This window comes from Takifugu rubripes, chromosome 14 (assembly GCF_901000725.2).
Source record: "Takifugu rubripes chromosome 14, fTakRub1.2, whole genome shotgun sequence".
Classification (NCBI taxonomy): domain Eukaryota; kingdom Metazoa; phylum Chordata; class Actinopteri; order Tetraodontiformes; family Tetraodontidae; genus Takifugu; species Takifugu rubripes.
In genome coordinates, this window is record NC_042298.1 from 3027534 (window position 1) to 3041818 (window position 14285).

Sequence of the window (14285 nt, forward strand, 5' to 3'; positions counted from 1 at the left end):
AATCCTTTATATGTATTTAAAACTAGACCTTTTTCACCCCAGCATGAAAAAATTCCGATGAAGTGTAGAGAAATCTTAATTTCTATTTTATAAATGAATTTTCACTGGGGAGGCATAAATCACAGATCAGGCCATTGGACACGAATTAAAGAGATTATTGAAATTCACTGAAATAAAATATTTATTATTACTATTACAACTATGAAACTATTAAAAAGACACAACGTTCTGAACACTGTCATTTAATATATGCTTTGGTAATAATCAACCGTCCGGGGATTTTGAGGTCAGATGCCCTGCTTAAACAGCAAATCTGACATCACCGCGCAGCAAATTATGAATGAAAATAATAAAGGACAATCATAATAATGAACTTTAAATTAAACCCACAAACTATTGTGTTTTAGAGTGGATGGTCGTTACTATTGACGATCTAACGATACGGCGGCTAAGTTACCGGTAGTTGTCGGTCACGTGCGCGCCCCCTAGCGCTCACAATAGGCACTGTTGCAATAATTAACGGTCCTTTAACAACACGATCTCCATAGGGAGCCCATTAAAATCACAAAAACCATAATTTGATTTATTCAAACACAAATTCTTACAATTAAAACGTGTATTTCCATTATTTTATAGTCAAAAGAAAGGAACAGGTCTTAAAAAACACAGTAAAATTACTCTACATTAAAATTACTACAGATATTGATAATTCTGTTTCTAAAATGATTTTGAGTATATCTTACCAGATTTGCTGAGATCTTGATCTGCAGGGCTAGCAAGAAAAACTGTCAGTAGGCACACCAGCGAGAGAATAAGTAATTTTCTCAGAGCACTATGTTCCCTCTCTTGCAATGAACACTGCAGCCCCTGTCCTGGTGCATCTCACATGCTTTTGCCAGAGGGCCTCTCATCTATTTTACATGGTAAACAGGAAGTAGCCCCACAGAGTTCAATTATGGCTCAGAATGAGACACAAATTGTTGATATAGTTTTACATTTTATAAGGTTAAAAGTCGGGTAGTTCCATCTTAAGTTGGTGTTTTTGGGCTGTCTGAATTCAAGCGCTGTCAGTCATTTCCAGATGGGCGTATCTGTCTTTTTTACATTTTGCATCCTGTCTTCCCTCGGGATTCATGACTGTTCTGAGTTGTTTGCTTGTTCTCGGAGTTGCTTTTTGGTTGCTCTAATCAGGTCATTATGGAAGCTGCCCCCGTTTAGTCTGTTTTATTCTAACTTGCCAATTTGTCTTGTCTGGAATCACATTTTTGCACTTAAATCTTGCTTTCCTCTCTTAAAAGTTTGCATTTATGGGTTCTTTAAAATGAGATTAATGTGGATATGAGGTAATTCCCAAACTAAATCATGTGACACTGAGTATAATCGATTGTTCACTGTGTGAATCTTACAAACAAGATACAAATGGAAAGTTCCTCTTTAGATATTAATCTTTACGCCAACATTAATTCCCTCAAACTCAATAAAGATCAGGAAGGTTCACATCTTGATTTGCCCAACATTAACTCTTTATCACTCTGTAACAGTGCCATGGTGCAATGTGGGTCAGGAAGTTTGCGTTACACCTGCAGCCATGGCAACACAGCCCTTCATTTGGTCACGACTGCTCTGCGCATGTGAGCGACATCTTCAGGATGAGGCAGGAGCCTGGCGGCCAGGGCCAGCTGGGGCAGGAGCGTGTAAGTGGAGGTGAGCAGGTCCTGGAACAGGTCCTGGAAGCCCCAGAGGCGGGCCACGATCTGAGGCGGGACGCCCATACATTGTCCCAGGCTCCTCAGTCTGTTACTGCTGTTTGGGGAGTCGAGCAGCAGGGACGAGTCCTGGACCGCGTTGTCCAGCGTGTCCACGGTCTCATGGGTGCCCTCATTAGAAAGTGGAAGTCAGAGCAACTGAAAACAAGAGCGAAGACATAAACAGCAACACACAGACCTTGAGCCACCTCCCACATTGCTTGGAGTTTCCGTCAAATATTTAGCCTCTTTATTATCACACATCTGCACGGCTTAATAGGTCAACAGGTTTTCTGCATGGTCTTGTCATCTCTTACCTCCTCTGTGTTGCTTTTCCGCTCTGCCTGTGCGATCTTCTCTGATGGCTTAATATTGACACTGATGACAATTAAAGTCGGACGTGTCCCGTCCTTGTGGACAGGACTGTGGAGAGATGAAAGCGGTGTGCATAATTCATCACGAGGCAGCCGATGGATGTACAGCATGTACAGTATACAGTGTTTTATTTTTCAAACTACCTAATGGGGTCTTGAGTCAAATCGGGGGTCTTGGAGGGTCCTCTGATTGATTAGCTCCTCTCTCTGGGGGAGGGGGGTGCATCAGAGGACGATGGTCCTTCAGGGTGAGGGGGCGTGCAACTGGGACTCTGCTCTGGAAAAGCCGTGTGCACTCCAAATTAGCTCAGGCACACAAAAGTCGGATCGTAGGTGGGAATGTCAGACGTCATGTGTGTGGCTGACTGTGACTCTCTGCTGTCAGAAGGAAAGCCCAGAGCAGAAGAGCAGCCAGGAAAGTAGAGCTGCACTAAACAACCACCCTGGGGCTTCTGTTCCTCCTGTGGGAATTATCTTGAGGAATTCCCGCAGGTGGGCTTCCCAATATGCTTTGGCCCAATGAATATGGGGTCTCCCCTCCCTGGGTCCCATCACGTCTCACCTGGTATTCTCAAATCCTCTGCTACACTCAGAGGAGGATTCGACGAGCATGAATGAAGCTTTTGTTAAAGAACTTTATTACAACAAGGACTTCTTTGCATAAACTGACAGATTGGCAGGGAAAATCAAAATCAGATTTAATGCCACAAATAAGATCAGTGTGGTCTCTTTTTGCCCAAGCTCCACTCACGATGAACAATTTCTTCACTGAGACGGAAGAAATAACACAGCTGTAGTACCTAACCTGGCCTCGATAGGGCAGTATGGAGCTATTTTAAAAAGGAAAAACACTCCAATCTCGCCCCCTGACAGGATATTACGACTATATAAAGGAGCAATTGATTGTTTTCACTTTAAATGAACCCTGCAATATATTTGCATGTGTGTGACTGCACACAGGAGAGCCAATTAGACATGTTTGATCAGTGATCACCTGCATAGCGCAGGCACAGGAATATCATTCTAAATGTTTACAGTAAAATTTACAATGCAGCAACCCTACAAAAGTAACCCACAGTCTGGCACACACACACGCACACACGCACACACACACACACACACACACACACACACACACACACGCACACACACTAATATACAAAGAACAAGATGCAGATGATTATACAGATAACATTTGCTTGGAAACAGTAAAGACATTAGTTTGCAGGGACAATGATGCTCTGAATGAGAAACCATTTGCAGCTCAGGTGATATGAATATTTATGGCACTGATGGGAGCAAGGTGGGGATAAAAGGAGAGAGAGGAGAGAGAGAAAAGACAAATACAGGGTGAAGACGGGAGGAGAATGCACAGGCGGTAAATGGAGGAGTGTGGGGTAAAGAGGGTTTTATCCACCTATTTAAAGCCTGAGTGAGCAGTGACACGGTTAAAGCAGCTGATCAATTGATAGATAGATAGATAGATAGATGGATGGATGGATGGATGGATGGATGGATGGATGGATGGATGGATGGATGGATGGATGGATGGATGGATGGATGGATGGATGGATGGATGGATGGATGGATAGATAGATAGATAGATAGATAGATAGATAGATAGATAGATAGATAGATAGATAGATAGATAGATAGATAGATAGATAGATAGATAGATAGATAGATAGATAGATAGATAGGGATGATGGATGGATCTATCTATATATATACAGTATATATATGTGTGTGTGTGTGTGTGTGTGATGCGGCAACTGTGTGTAAAATGAGAGTATTTCTCAATCTCCTTTAGTCGTTGACCTTTAAAACTGATTGATTCTCCTTGACAAAATCATTCCCACCACAAAAGAGAGCTTTGAGTCTCTTTGAGGGGGACATGAAACCAGACAGTGATGTCACACTGAAAAGCAATTAGCGGGTGAATTTGTAAGTCAAACATAATTTCATGCAAGTGTCACTGAGTTGTGTGTTGTCCTGCTTCTGTTTATGGCAGCTGATTAATGAGTAACCCGAAGCAGGGGGAAAGGGTGTGGAGGTACTTTGAGCAGAGGGAGACCTTCTGCACCGGCTGATTCTTGGAATGCGCTACTTCTCTGTAAATGCTAGTTCTCATTGAAGAGATTTGACCGTTCTAAAGAGCTCCTGCTGCGCGTGCAGACGCCAAAATACAGTAATAACCTTTCCTAGGGGTGAATATGACTGTCACCTCTCAGCTGAAGACCACTTGAGGATATCATGAGCTCTTTCGGAACGTCTCTGGCCCTCCTGCTGTGTTCGCAGCTGTCACTCTGCCACTCCCTTACAAGTAAGTTTGCTCTTTATTATCAAACTGCACATGTTTAAACTCACGTCTGTCTGTTGTCAGCTTAAATAGTTGGCCAAGTAAATCCCTGTTTGTTGCCTTTAGTTATGTACGTAATAAAACAAAAATTCAAAAATAAATGTCTTTGAATAGTAGAGGTCCAAACACAGAACCCAGCGGGACTCCAGAAACCTATACATTAAAATCAGAGAGAACCACAATATATTGACCTCCTGGCATATACTTTATTTATTCCTTCTTTAAACTGAGTGTTTCTTTCCTAAACCTTGACACGTCTCCTTTTAGCGTCGCTTCTCGCAGCGCCCGAGTCGACGACCAGCCCGGACAAAAGAGGTGAGCGTTGCTAAACAGACCAAAAACAAAGCAGTCGGTCTTTACTGAGGCAGATGAATGATTCCATTTCAGCTTTTCGCTTGATCTGTCGTATTTCCTCGTATTTGATTCAGAAGAAGTCCAACTGAAAGTCTCCCTCTCTCTGCCTTCATTCTTTGCGACGTTGTCATTTCTCCCGCTCTCTGTTTGTGTGGTGCTGTAAATATTGGCCGGATTGTTGACATGCAGATGCTCCGCTGTGTTTCAACTCCTGCAGTTCTGGCCGATGTGTTCTTCAGGGTCAATGCAAGTGTGCGCCTGTCCGGCAGCCCCTCGCACCCCCAGCAGATGATTGAGAGATGGGTAAGGCTTTCACATGGCCGCCTTTCAGCGCCACCTTCACTTGATGCAGATGTAAAAAGGAAATGATGTTGAACTTTTAAAAGGCGACCAGACAGCTGCAGGTGAACAACACCATGGTTGTGGTGAATTTCATTGTAAAAGGGGAAATTGGCAGGTGAGTTAGATGGAATCATCCCTTTAAATTTCTGTGGAATGCTCAGGCTGACTTAGTAACCATGCTCATGTTTTCCATATAGGACGCCCGCGGAGGTGTGGGTGAGTATGAGCTTTTGGCGAAATAACTAGATCCTCTTAAAAAAAACGATATTTACACCCTGTCTTTGTCTCATAGGCATTCAACCACCAGTGGGAAGAGTAGGTGACCCCAGGTTCTTTAACCTGTACCGCTTGCTCATCACTTCTGTCCTAGTCCAGGGCGGTGCTGCTGCTAACAGGCGATTTCATCTCCAGGTACGAGTGTTGCTTCCACGTTCAGGAGTACAACATAAACAGTGTGGCTGAAACACAAGCGCTGATCCGGTCGGCTTTGGCGTCCAAGTATGAAGACGGCGCCGTTTCTCTTCACGCCACAGCGCTGATTATCAGGCACATCGGTAAGACCGGCTCATCCCAACGGACCTGACACGTGTGGATTTCTGAATGCCTCCCATCTCTTTTCAGAGCCACAAAACTGTCTGGAGGACACCCTGTCGACGGTTTACGGGGAGTATATTTGGTCTGAAACGTTTCCCCAGATCATCCAGGAAATGGTCTGCAGAAAGCCGAGATCTAAGCGAGCCTCCAGGCTGTGGTGAGACCCCGTTATTAGTCCAAACAATGAGCTAATCCAACTGTTATAATTTATTTAGTGTTGCCAGTGGGCCGTGTTTCATTAAACCTCCCAAACATTAATAAAGGCCATGTTGACGGGCAGTCAGGGCTTTATTTACCCTGACATCCACACTAATACCGACAAAACAATGTTGGGAATATTGATGAGGCCCCAGTTTCTACTTTTATTGCTGGTGATGATGATGATGATGATGATGATAAAGTAGAAGAAGAAGAAGAAGATGATGATGATGATGATGTGATCTTCCCCCGAGTGTGAGACTGAGACAAAAGTAATCTGAGGCAGAATCGCAGTCGTTGGGTCCTGAAGCACGAAAGAATTCCTGAAAATTCCCACAAGTCATGATGACTGTCACTAGCTTAAACAGTTTGGTAAATTGATCACGTATTTTATCACCTGGTATGCCTTAAATACTCAAAAGCAACATGATGGTTAATAACATGAGTGGAATATCAAAATTCAATGAGATAGAGAAGTTTCTTCCCAATTTTGAACCTTTTCTTTTTTGGAGCAGACAGAACTGGAAAACTGAATTGAGATTTGCCCTCAGCGGACTTGATGTCCAATAGTAGTGATCATCTCAGTCTTTGAATGAAACAGGAATTCAACTCAATTTGAGCTAACAGCCCTCTGTAATATGCAGAAAACTCTCTGCCAACAGGACAGAACCACAATCACGTCTGAGCTTCTGTATTATTTTGGTGTTTTCTTTCTTTCTTTCTTTTTTTTTTAGCAAGTTGCACATTGAAAATGATGAAACCAGCTGGGCTCCTCCTGATATGACCGCTTGCAAAGTGGTGGTGTCCTTTCCAGATCTGGATAATGTCACTGTCACGCCCGGTCAGTGGGTCTGTCTGAGTTTTTAGCAGCATGCTTTGCCTCAAATCAAATCTAAATAAAACGAGAGACTGAGAAAACAAAGCAGAGGCATTAACGACATGACTGATCCTCAGATAACGCGGACGAGGTTGTGGAGATGATTCAGGACCTTGTGGATGATAAGTTAGAGCTCAATGAGGAGCTGTCAGCCACAGATCTGGATACAGTGGTGGAGAAGCTCGTAGAGGTGGTGAATATCAGCGTCATGACACCTCCCGTTGGTGAAAACATCGTCACCATTGTGTCTGACATCCTGCTCTCCAGCACTGACGTGGCTGTGGTGGCTAACACGTAAGTGGAAGGAAAACAACACCCATGATCACAAACACGGAATTTCTGTAAAGCAGATTTTTTTTTATCTCCCACTTGGGTGGAAAAGTGTCCTGAATTTGACAGACGCGATGGGAAACAACATGGAATTTGAAGAGGAATCTGTCAACTTTACGGTGCCGCTGCTCGCCATGTCCATGATCGATACCGGCTCAGACACATTCACCGGCCTCACCTTCGGTGTGTCTGCTGTTTCTGCAGATTTGACCCCGCAGGTGAGATTAGCATCAGGAATATGAGGCTGTAAATACCTCCACCTGACTGTAATACTAACAATGATATCGGCAGCAACATGGTTCTATTTGCATTCGCCTCCAATAATCCAGTGATCCAGGAGATCACACACCCACAGGGACGCAGTCGTGACTCACTGCTGCTTTTATTGTGTCTCCTGCAGATTTTCCTCAACCGGAGCTTTGCGAGTGAACCACTTCCTGATACGGATGCGACGATCTCTTTGCCCTCTGACCTTGAAGACTTTTTCTCTGCCGGAGAAGGAAACAAAACCAGGATCCAGTTCCATTTTTATGGAAGCCAAAAGCTCTTTCAGGTGCCCAATCGCTCCCTCCTGTTGTGTTTTACGGGAAGAAGAACACCGACTTTGTATCTGATCTAAATCTACAGCGAGGAGATAGCTTAGCATTAGCATTTCTAATTAACCAAACAGTAACCACAAAAGCGACGACTAAGCATCTTTGTCCCATCAAGGATGTAAAATATAACAGATAGTGCTGTATGACCTATGTATGTATCACCGGAGCAACCGCTCTATTTCTTTTTTTTGACAGGACCCTCTGATAACAAATGTGACAGGCGGCAACATGATGTTAAATTCCTACATCGTCTCAGCCAGCATCAAAAAACGCAACGTCAACAACCTGAGGGAGCACGTGCTGGTGACATTCAGGCATCTAACACCCAAAGATGTGAGCGGCGAGAGCGTCCAAACGACGACTTTATATGTTTTTGGCCTAAAACCTCAACACTCGTCTGTGTTCGCAGGAAGAAGACAAAGTGCACTGCGTCTTCTGGGATTTTTATCAAAGCAGTGAGTCGGTTATTCTATTTCAGATTGGCACCAGGCTCTCCAGGTTGGAACTAGAAAGATCAACGAGGGTCACACAGGAAGCTTTGTGTAAGCATGTCTCATCTCTCTCTGTTAGATGGTCGGGGGGGCTGGAACAGCGAAGGCTGTGAAACCCACAGCGTTTCTCCTTCACAAACCAGCTGCCGCTGTAATCACCTCACGCATTTCGGCGTCCTCCTGGTGAGTGCTATCCCATATCCCAAAAGGGTCCGACTCAACTGCCACAATGTGCTGCGGCATCACGGAAGCCCCCTTTTTAGGCTTCACCCACAATCAGTGAGTAAAGAACCTGATTCCCCTCTGCTTCCATCTCCGATTTCAGGACGTATCCAGAGAAGCCGTAAGTGACGCCGACAGCCGGATCTTGACTCTGCTCTCCTATCTGGGTTGTGGCGTTTCCTCTATCTTTCTGAGTATCACACTGCTCACATATCTTGCCTTTGAGTAAGTGGCTTTAAGATGAATTTCTATATTTATTCCGTTCTAACAGGCTACGTACATTTATCTAGGCTGCGATCAGCCGTGACAGGATGCGTGTTCAACTGCAAGCTGCCTGAACAAATGTTCACCTGCATCTGTCACATTTACAACAGCTGACGGAACCATTTTTATGTGTGCTTGTTTGGCCCACAAGACAGCTGAGTCTTTTTTAAAGCCTGACGAGCTTTCCCCATCATAGTTTAGTGCAATCCGCTACTGTCTGATACACCAAAGCATCACAATCTCGAGATGAAAGGAAAATAAAAGGATCCTCAGTTGTCCAGCAGCTTCCCCGTTTCTGATTGGCCGTCCCTCACAGGAAGGTGCGCCGTGACTACCCGTCAAAGATCCTCATCAACCTGTCAGCCGCCCTGCTGGGCTTGAGCATGATGTTCTTGCTCAACTCGTGGCTCTCGTCGTTCTCCGACTACGGCCTGTGCATCGCCACAGCGGCCCTGCTCCACTACTTCATGCTGGCCTCTTTTACCTGGATGGGCCTGGAGGCCGTCCACATGTACCTGGCGCTGGTCAAGGTCTTCAACATCTATGTCTCCTCTTACATGCTCAAGCTGTGCTCTGTAGGATGGGGTGAGAACACTGTGGGAACAGGATGGGCTTGTTGGTGGCGTTTCAGAACATTTGGGTGACTTAAACTTTGAATATCGCTGTCACAGGTATTCCCTTGCTCATAGTCAGCCTGGTTCTGGCTATAAATAAAGATGCCTACGGAAACGCTCTGCCAGCAGAGATCGCAGTAGGACGTAGTCTGACCGAACAATTGTAAGTAAACACGGTGGCAACGCGCAGCGGATTTCAACCTGTGACGGAGCATCTGCATCTCTCCAGCTGCTGGTTGCAGCTCGATGTCTTCTTCTACGTGACGGTGGTGGCCTTCATCGTCCTCGTCCTGCTGTGCAACATCTGCGTTTTCATCGTGGTCCTGGTCCAGATCCGGAGGATGAAAGCCAACAAGTCATCAGAGAACGGCCGCATGTCGCTGAGGGACTTGAGGACGGTGGCCAGTCTCACCGTCCTGCTGGGCCTGACGTGGATCACCGGCTTTTTCTCATTCGGTCCGGGCAGAGTGGTTCTAATCTACCTGTTCACCATCTTCAACAGTTTGCAGGGTGAGGTTTTTCTGGGTGAAGGGTGAGAGAACATGTTTTCCCAAAAGCAAATTGAAATCGAATTTGTCCTCACGCGTCTTTTCTTTTCCGTCCCAGGCCTCTTTATTTTTGTGTTCCACTGTTTGATGAAGGAAAACGTGAGGAACCAGTGGAGAGCCCACCTGTGCTGCCGACGTTTCAGACACGGCGATTACTCTGGTAACTTCCAACGAAAGCGACAGCGAGCTCATTTTGAGACACGTGAGTTAATGTTCCCCTCTCTGTCCTTTAAGACAGGGGTCAAACCGAGACGATAAGCGGCCCGAGCCAAAAGAATCACCATGGGAACTCTGATTCGGTGGCGTCTGACAACACCACCGTCAGGAAGATCTCAGACTCCTCTGCGGGATCAGCAGGAAACCGTCAGGACGCTGCTTGAGAGGCGGTTTGTGGGCTGCTCTAATCTCCATGGTGCAGTTCAGTGGGGGTGATAACGTTTCCACAGATGCAGGACTCATCTGTCAGCACTCCTGCAAATCCATTAAAGATGTGACGTTATGTGGATTCAAATCTAAGAGAGGAGCCTAATGAGCCTATAAAAAAAGCTTGATGTGATGATTAGTAGCACTATTGTAACATGTAGTAATAGTAATCATTTATGAATATTGAGCTATTATCCTGTGGAAATCATGATGTTTACAGTCAGAACATGGTTAAGCATCATTCATGTTGCTGAGAATAAATAATTTAAGTAACTGCTGCCGAAGCCTTTTTCTTTTATGTGGATGTTCTGGCTTTTAGGTTAATTTCGAGTTGCAGATTTTTATTTTCATGTTGTAACGCAGCCAGTTTTTGTGCTTGAAGTGTTAACAGCAAGTGTTTGAAGCGCCACACAGGTTCAGGAGGAACTGGCTGGGTGACATTCTGATCATAGCAGTCTGTGTCTGAAGTCTCACACACCCTCCCAGTGGAACACACTCCACACTCAGTGAGTTCGGATGCTCGGCGCTGGGAAATGGTCTAATTTCTGCAACGGATTGGAGCTGCAGGAAGGGCCGATCGATGAGAGAGAATCCTCCGGCCTGAAACCAAGTGATGCCTTTTCCCTGCACTTTTGGCTGTTATCTGTGGAGGTGAACACGTCCGCTCTGGCTGGTCGGTCGGTGCAAAAGCACGGCAATCTTTGGGTTTCGTTCATCAGGTCTGGTAAGGACACTAACAAGGACACTAGAAAGTACCTGAAACAGTGGCGTGGATGGTTAAAGGCAAACTATTGGATCTGTGTGCCCTTATTTACACGTTGGTCATTCACTGTGATCCTCTCCAACCACAGGAACATGTTTTTATGCGCTTAAACCACCCCCGTTCAGATTAGATTCATTCCCAGCTTTGAAACTCACTGATTGAATAAAAGGTGTTGTCGCGTCTATTTGTATGCAAAAATGTGGCTCACAGCCTTCAGTGTCTTTGTTCAGACCAAATTCTTTCAATACCTTTTGGTGTAACCAGGAACGGGTAGGTAAGAGCTAATATTAGGTTGCATAATCTCAGGGGAAACTGTTCAAATCTAACTTTGGTTCTGTCTGCAGTCACAAGCGACACATGGAGGACAGAACGGAAGGTCCGATGGCTGTAAAGGTGGAGAAGCATTCTCATTACATCATCCTGACTTACTTCCACGGTGACACCAACAGCATGGTGGACGCCCACTTCAGCCGCGCTCTCCGTGATGTCTGCAGAGACAAGGGCCCGGGGGGAAAGGCCAAGAAGACACGCAAAACCGTAAAATTGGGTAAGGACGCGGGACGACGTACGGGTCCGGTGACCCTGTTCGCACTCCTTACAGTGTTTCTGTCCACAGAGAAATCCAACCTCTGTCAGGGGTCCACCGTGGTCAACAACCCCAAGCCACAGCTCCCGCCAGGAAGCCTCCTGACCTTAAGCCCTGTGGAAGACTCCCCCAACTCCTGGCACCCCTTTACAGCCAGAGGAGGCGAGAGCGTGGGGCTGCCGTCCCTTGCATACTCCCTGTCCCCGGAAGAACTGAGTCTTACAGGACAGCAATACGCGACGTCCCTTCTCAACCTACTGCACACCGAACAGGCTGATATGGGAGCCAGTCTGCCCTCCAGCTCCAAGCCAGAACTGCATCCCAGTTGGATGGTGCAGCCGGGACTCCGAGAGCCAGTGGACCACACCATGGCTTTCAAACCTGGTAAGAAGAAGTGGATTCTGCTCTCAATGCCTTTTCAGAGCTTAAAAAAGTGCTCTTTTCTGGTTTTGATTGAACAGTTGTCTTGCTGCCTGCAGACTGAGATAGGGATCAGTGCTTCACGGAAAAAATAAACTGCTCAGAGTAAACAGTAAAATCTTGTCATGGTTGCCGTTACTTCTCAACTACATCTGGCGATAAGAAAGAACACTGACTAAACTATAAAAACATATGATTCATCGTCGACTACTTGTGTTTGTTCTTCAACTTTTACTTCCTGGAGTTGTTATTTTGATTGTGCTGAGATCCCCAAAATGATACAGATTAATATAAAGGTTACAGGTTTGAATAAGTCTCTTCTGGTCTCTGGCAGGACGATGTCTGGACAAGAAGGACTTGTACTGGTACTGAAGGAGCACCGCGGAGAACCGCTGCTGATCTCTGCAGACCGTCGTCCCCGCTCTCCTCCTCACTCAGATAGACGTCAGCCATTTTCTCTTCAGATAGCAGCGTGTCACCAGCGCATATGAGGAAGACGTGACAGTACTTCCCTTTGCCGCTTGTTCCACGCGTCAGAAAAATGCTGTCTGGAACGAACTTTCCAGAGGGGAATATTCTCTGACAAACCTGTTCTCCAACTACAGCACTGTTCCTGTAGATGTCAGAGCACTCTTATGGGTCTTCATCTCTTTTCTCTCACCTTGGATCACCTGCATTTTTCTGTGATTTTTATCTGCACCAGTAAACATCAACCAGTATTAACTTTGTCTAACTGTTATCTGTGTAAATATTATTCTTAATATGGGTTCAGAATGGAGAGTTTAGCGTGTTTTGAGATTTAATGTGACAAAAAAAAAGACAGCTGGGTTGGGTTCCTGACTTGCTATGTAAATGCTGTGTTGAAAGAATGCACTGTAAAAAAAAACAGAAATTAATGAGCAAAAAATTACCTCTTCTTAAAAAAGATGACTTTATAATCTATATATCCTTCAATGTTTTACATGGTAATGTTTACTGTACTGATGCCTAAATACAGTAGTAGAAAGGAAGAAAAAATAAAAGTTTATCCCCCATTGCATATTGCCTATTAATTACTGTCCAACAGTAATTAATCTGTCGTTTCTGTCTGTCTTTGCGTGTTACCAGCCCAGCCTCTCAACAATTACTGCCATCGTTATTGTGGAAATCACAAACGCCGGGTCAATTAGGCTGTCGTGGTACCTACTCGAGCATGGCTGCTGTCCCCCTTTCAATTTTACTGTATATCTCCATTTCCTAACGGAGAGACGATGCAGGACAGATTTTCAAGAAGTGATACTTTGTTGCTGCCGCAGACTCATGGCTGATTCCTCAGCTTTGGTCACATTCACCTCACATGTGTGACTCATTTCATTTAAGAGCTTAAAATGCCTGAAACCTGCTGCAGTGAGAGATAATACCAATCGCCCCGTCACATTCCCACTTTATAGCCTGACAACGTAATTTATGAGGTGTGAGTCATGTCAGACGAGAGCTAATGGCCAACCACTTCCTTCCACTACATTTGAAACTGATTATTCATATTAGAAGCCAAAATTGTATCTGAGCCATTATTCTGCTGTCTTGATCTCTGTAAACACCCAGTTCACAAGACGACCTAAATTTAATTTTATTCTCATTTGGGGGGATTTAATCAAGACCGCTGTGTTTTATAGGCTCACTGAATAATTTAAAGGTGTCCAGTTTAGCGTTAGTTCTCTTAATAAATAGCCTTTGTATCCAGCACAGTGGGGCTGATCTGAGGTCAGTAGAGGGGGGGGGGTTAGATGGATTATGTGAGTGATGCCTCCTCCAATCAACTTTCAACCATAATTTCTGATTGTGGTTAAAAAAGAGGGAAGAATTCCAACTGTAGCTGCAGTTGTAAAGGTGCAAATCAAAGAGCAAGTTAAAGTCTCCTCCAGACAGGAGAAGAGATGGAGATTGGTAGAGGTCAAAGACGAGTGTCCCCTTCACCTGAGTGGCTTCTTTAAAAGCTCATTTGTTTTCTTTGGACACAATTAAAGTTCAGTTGGGGATTTAAATCACTGGTAGTCAAGAGGGGGAACAAAGTCATTGATAACAAAAAGCATAAAACTCCTGAAGGGGGGTCTTTATTGGCCTGCAACCAATTAAGGGGTGGGGAAGAATCTAGCATTTCTTGCAGGCCTACATATTTTCCCTTGAACAGATTTGGATTAAAAGC

General features: G+C 45.0%; 1 protein-coding gene across 1 annotated transcript; it reads left to right on the forward strand.

The window, feature by feature from the left end:
* Positions 1 to 4144: 4144 nt before the first annotated feature.
* adgrg4a (adhesion G protein-coupled receptor G4a) lies at positions 4145 to 10603 on the forward strand. The gene is made up of 22 exons (XM_029847483.1): positions 4145 to 4232; positions 4325 to 4442; positions 4746 to 4793; positions 5050 to 5135; positions 5219 to 5289; positions 5372 to 5390; positions 5467 to 5489; positions 5586 to 5728; positions 5796 to 5925; positions 6701 to 6807; positions 6921 to 7137; positions 7226 to 7391; positions 7574 to 7726; positions 7965 to 8102; positions 8179 to 8224; positions 8340 to 8443; positions 8586 to 8707; positions 9063 to 9331; positions 9418 to 9523; positions 9590 to 9870; positions 9967 to 10068; positions 10143 to 10603. The coding sequence occupies exons 2-22, from the start codon at positions 4373 to 4375 to the stop codon at positions 10286 to 10288; spliced, it is 2547 nt and encodes an 848-aa protein (XP_029703343.1). The 5' UTR covers positions 4145 to 4232; positions 4325 to 4372; the 3' UTR covers positions 10289 to 10603.
* Positions 10604 to 14285: the final 3682 nt, after the last annotated feature.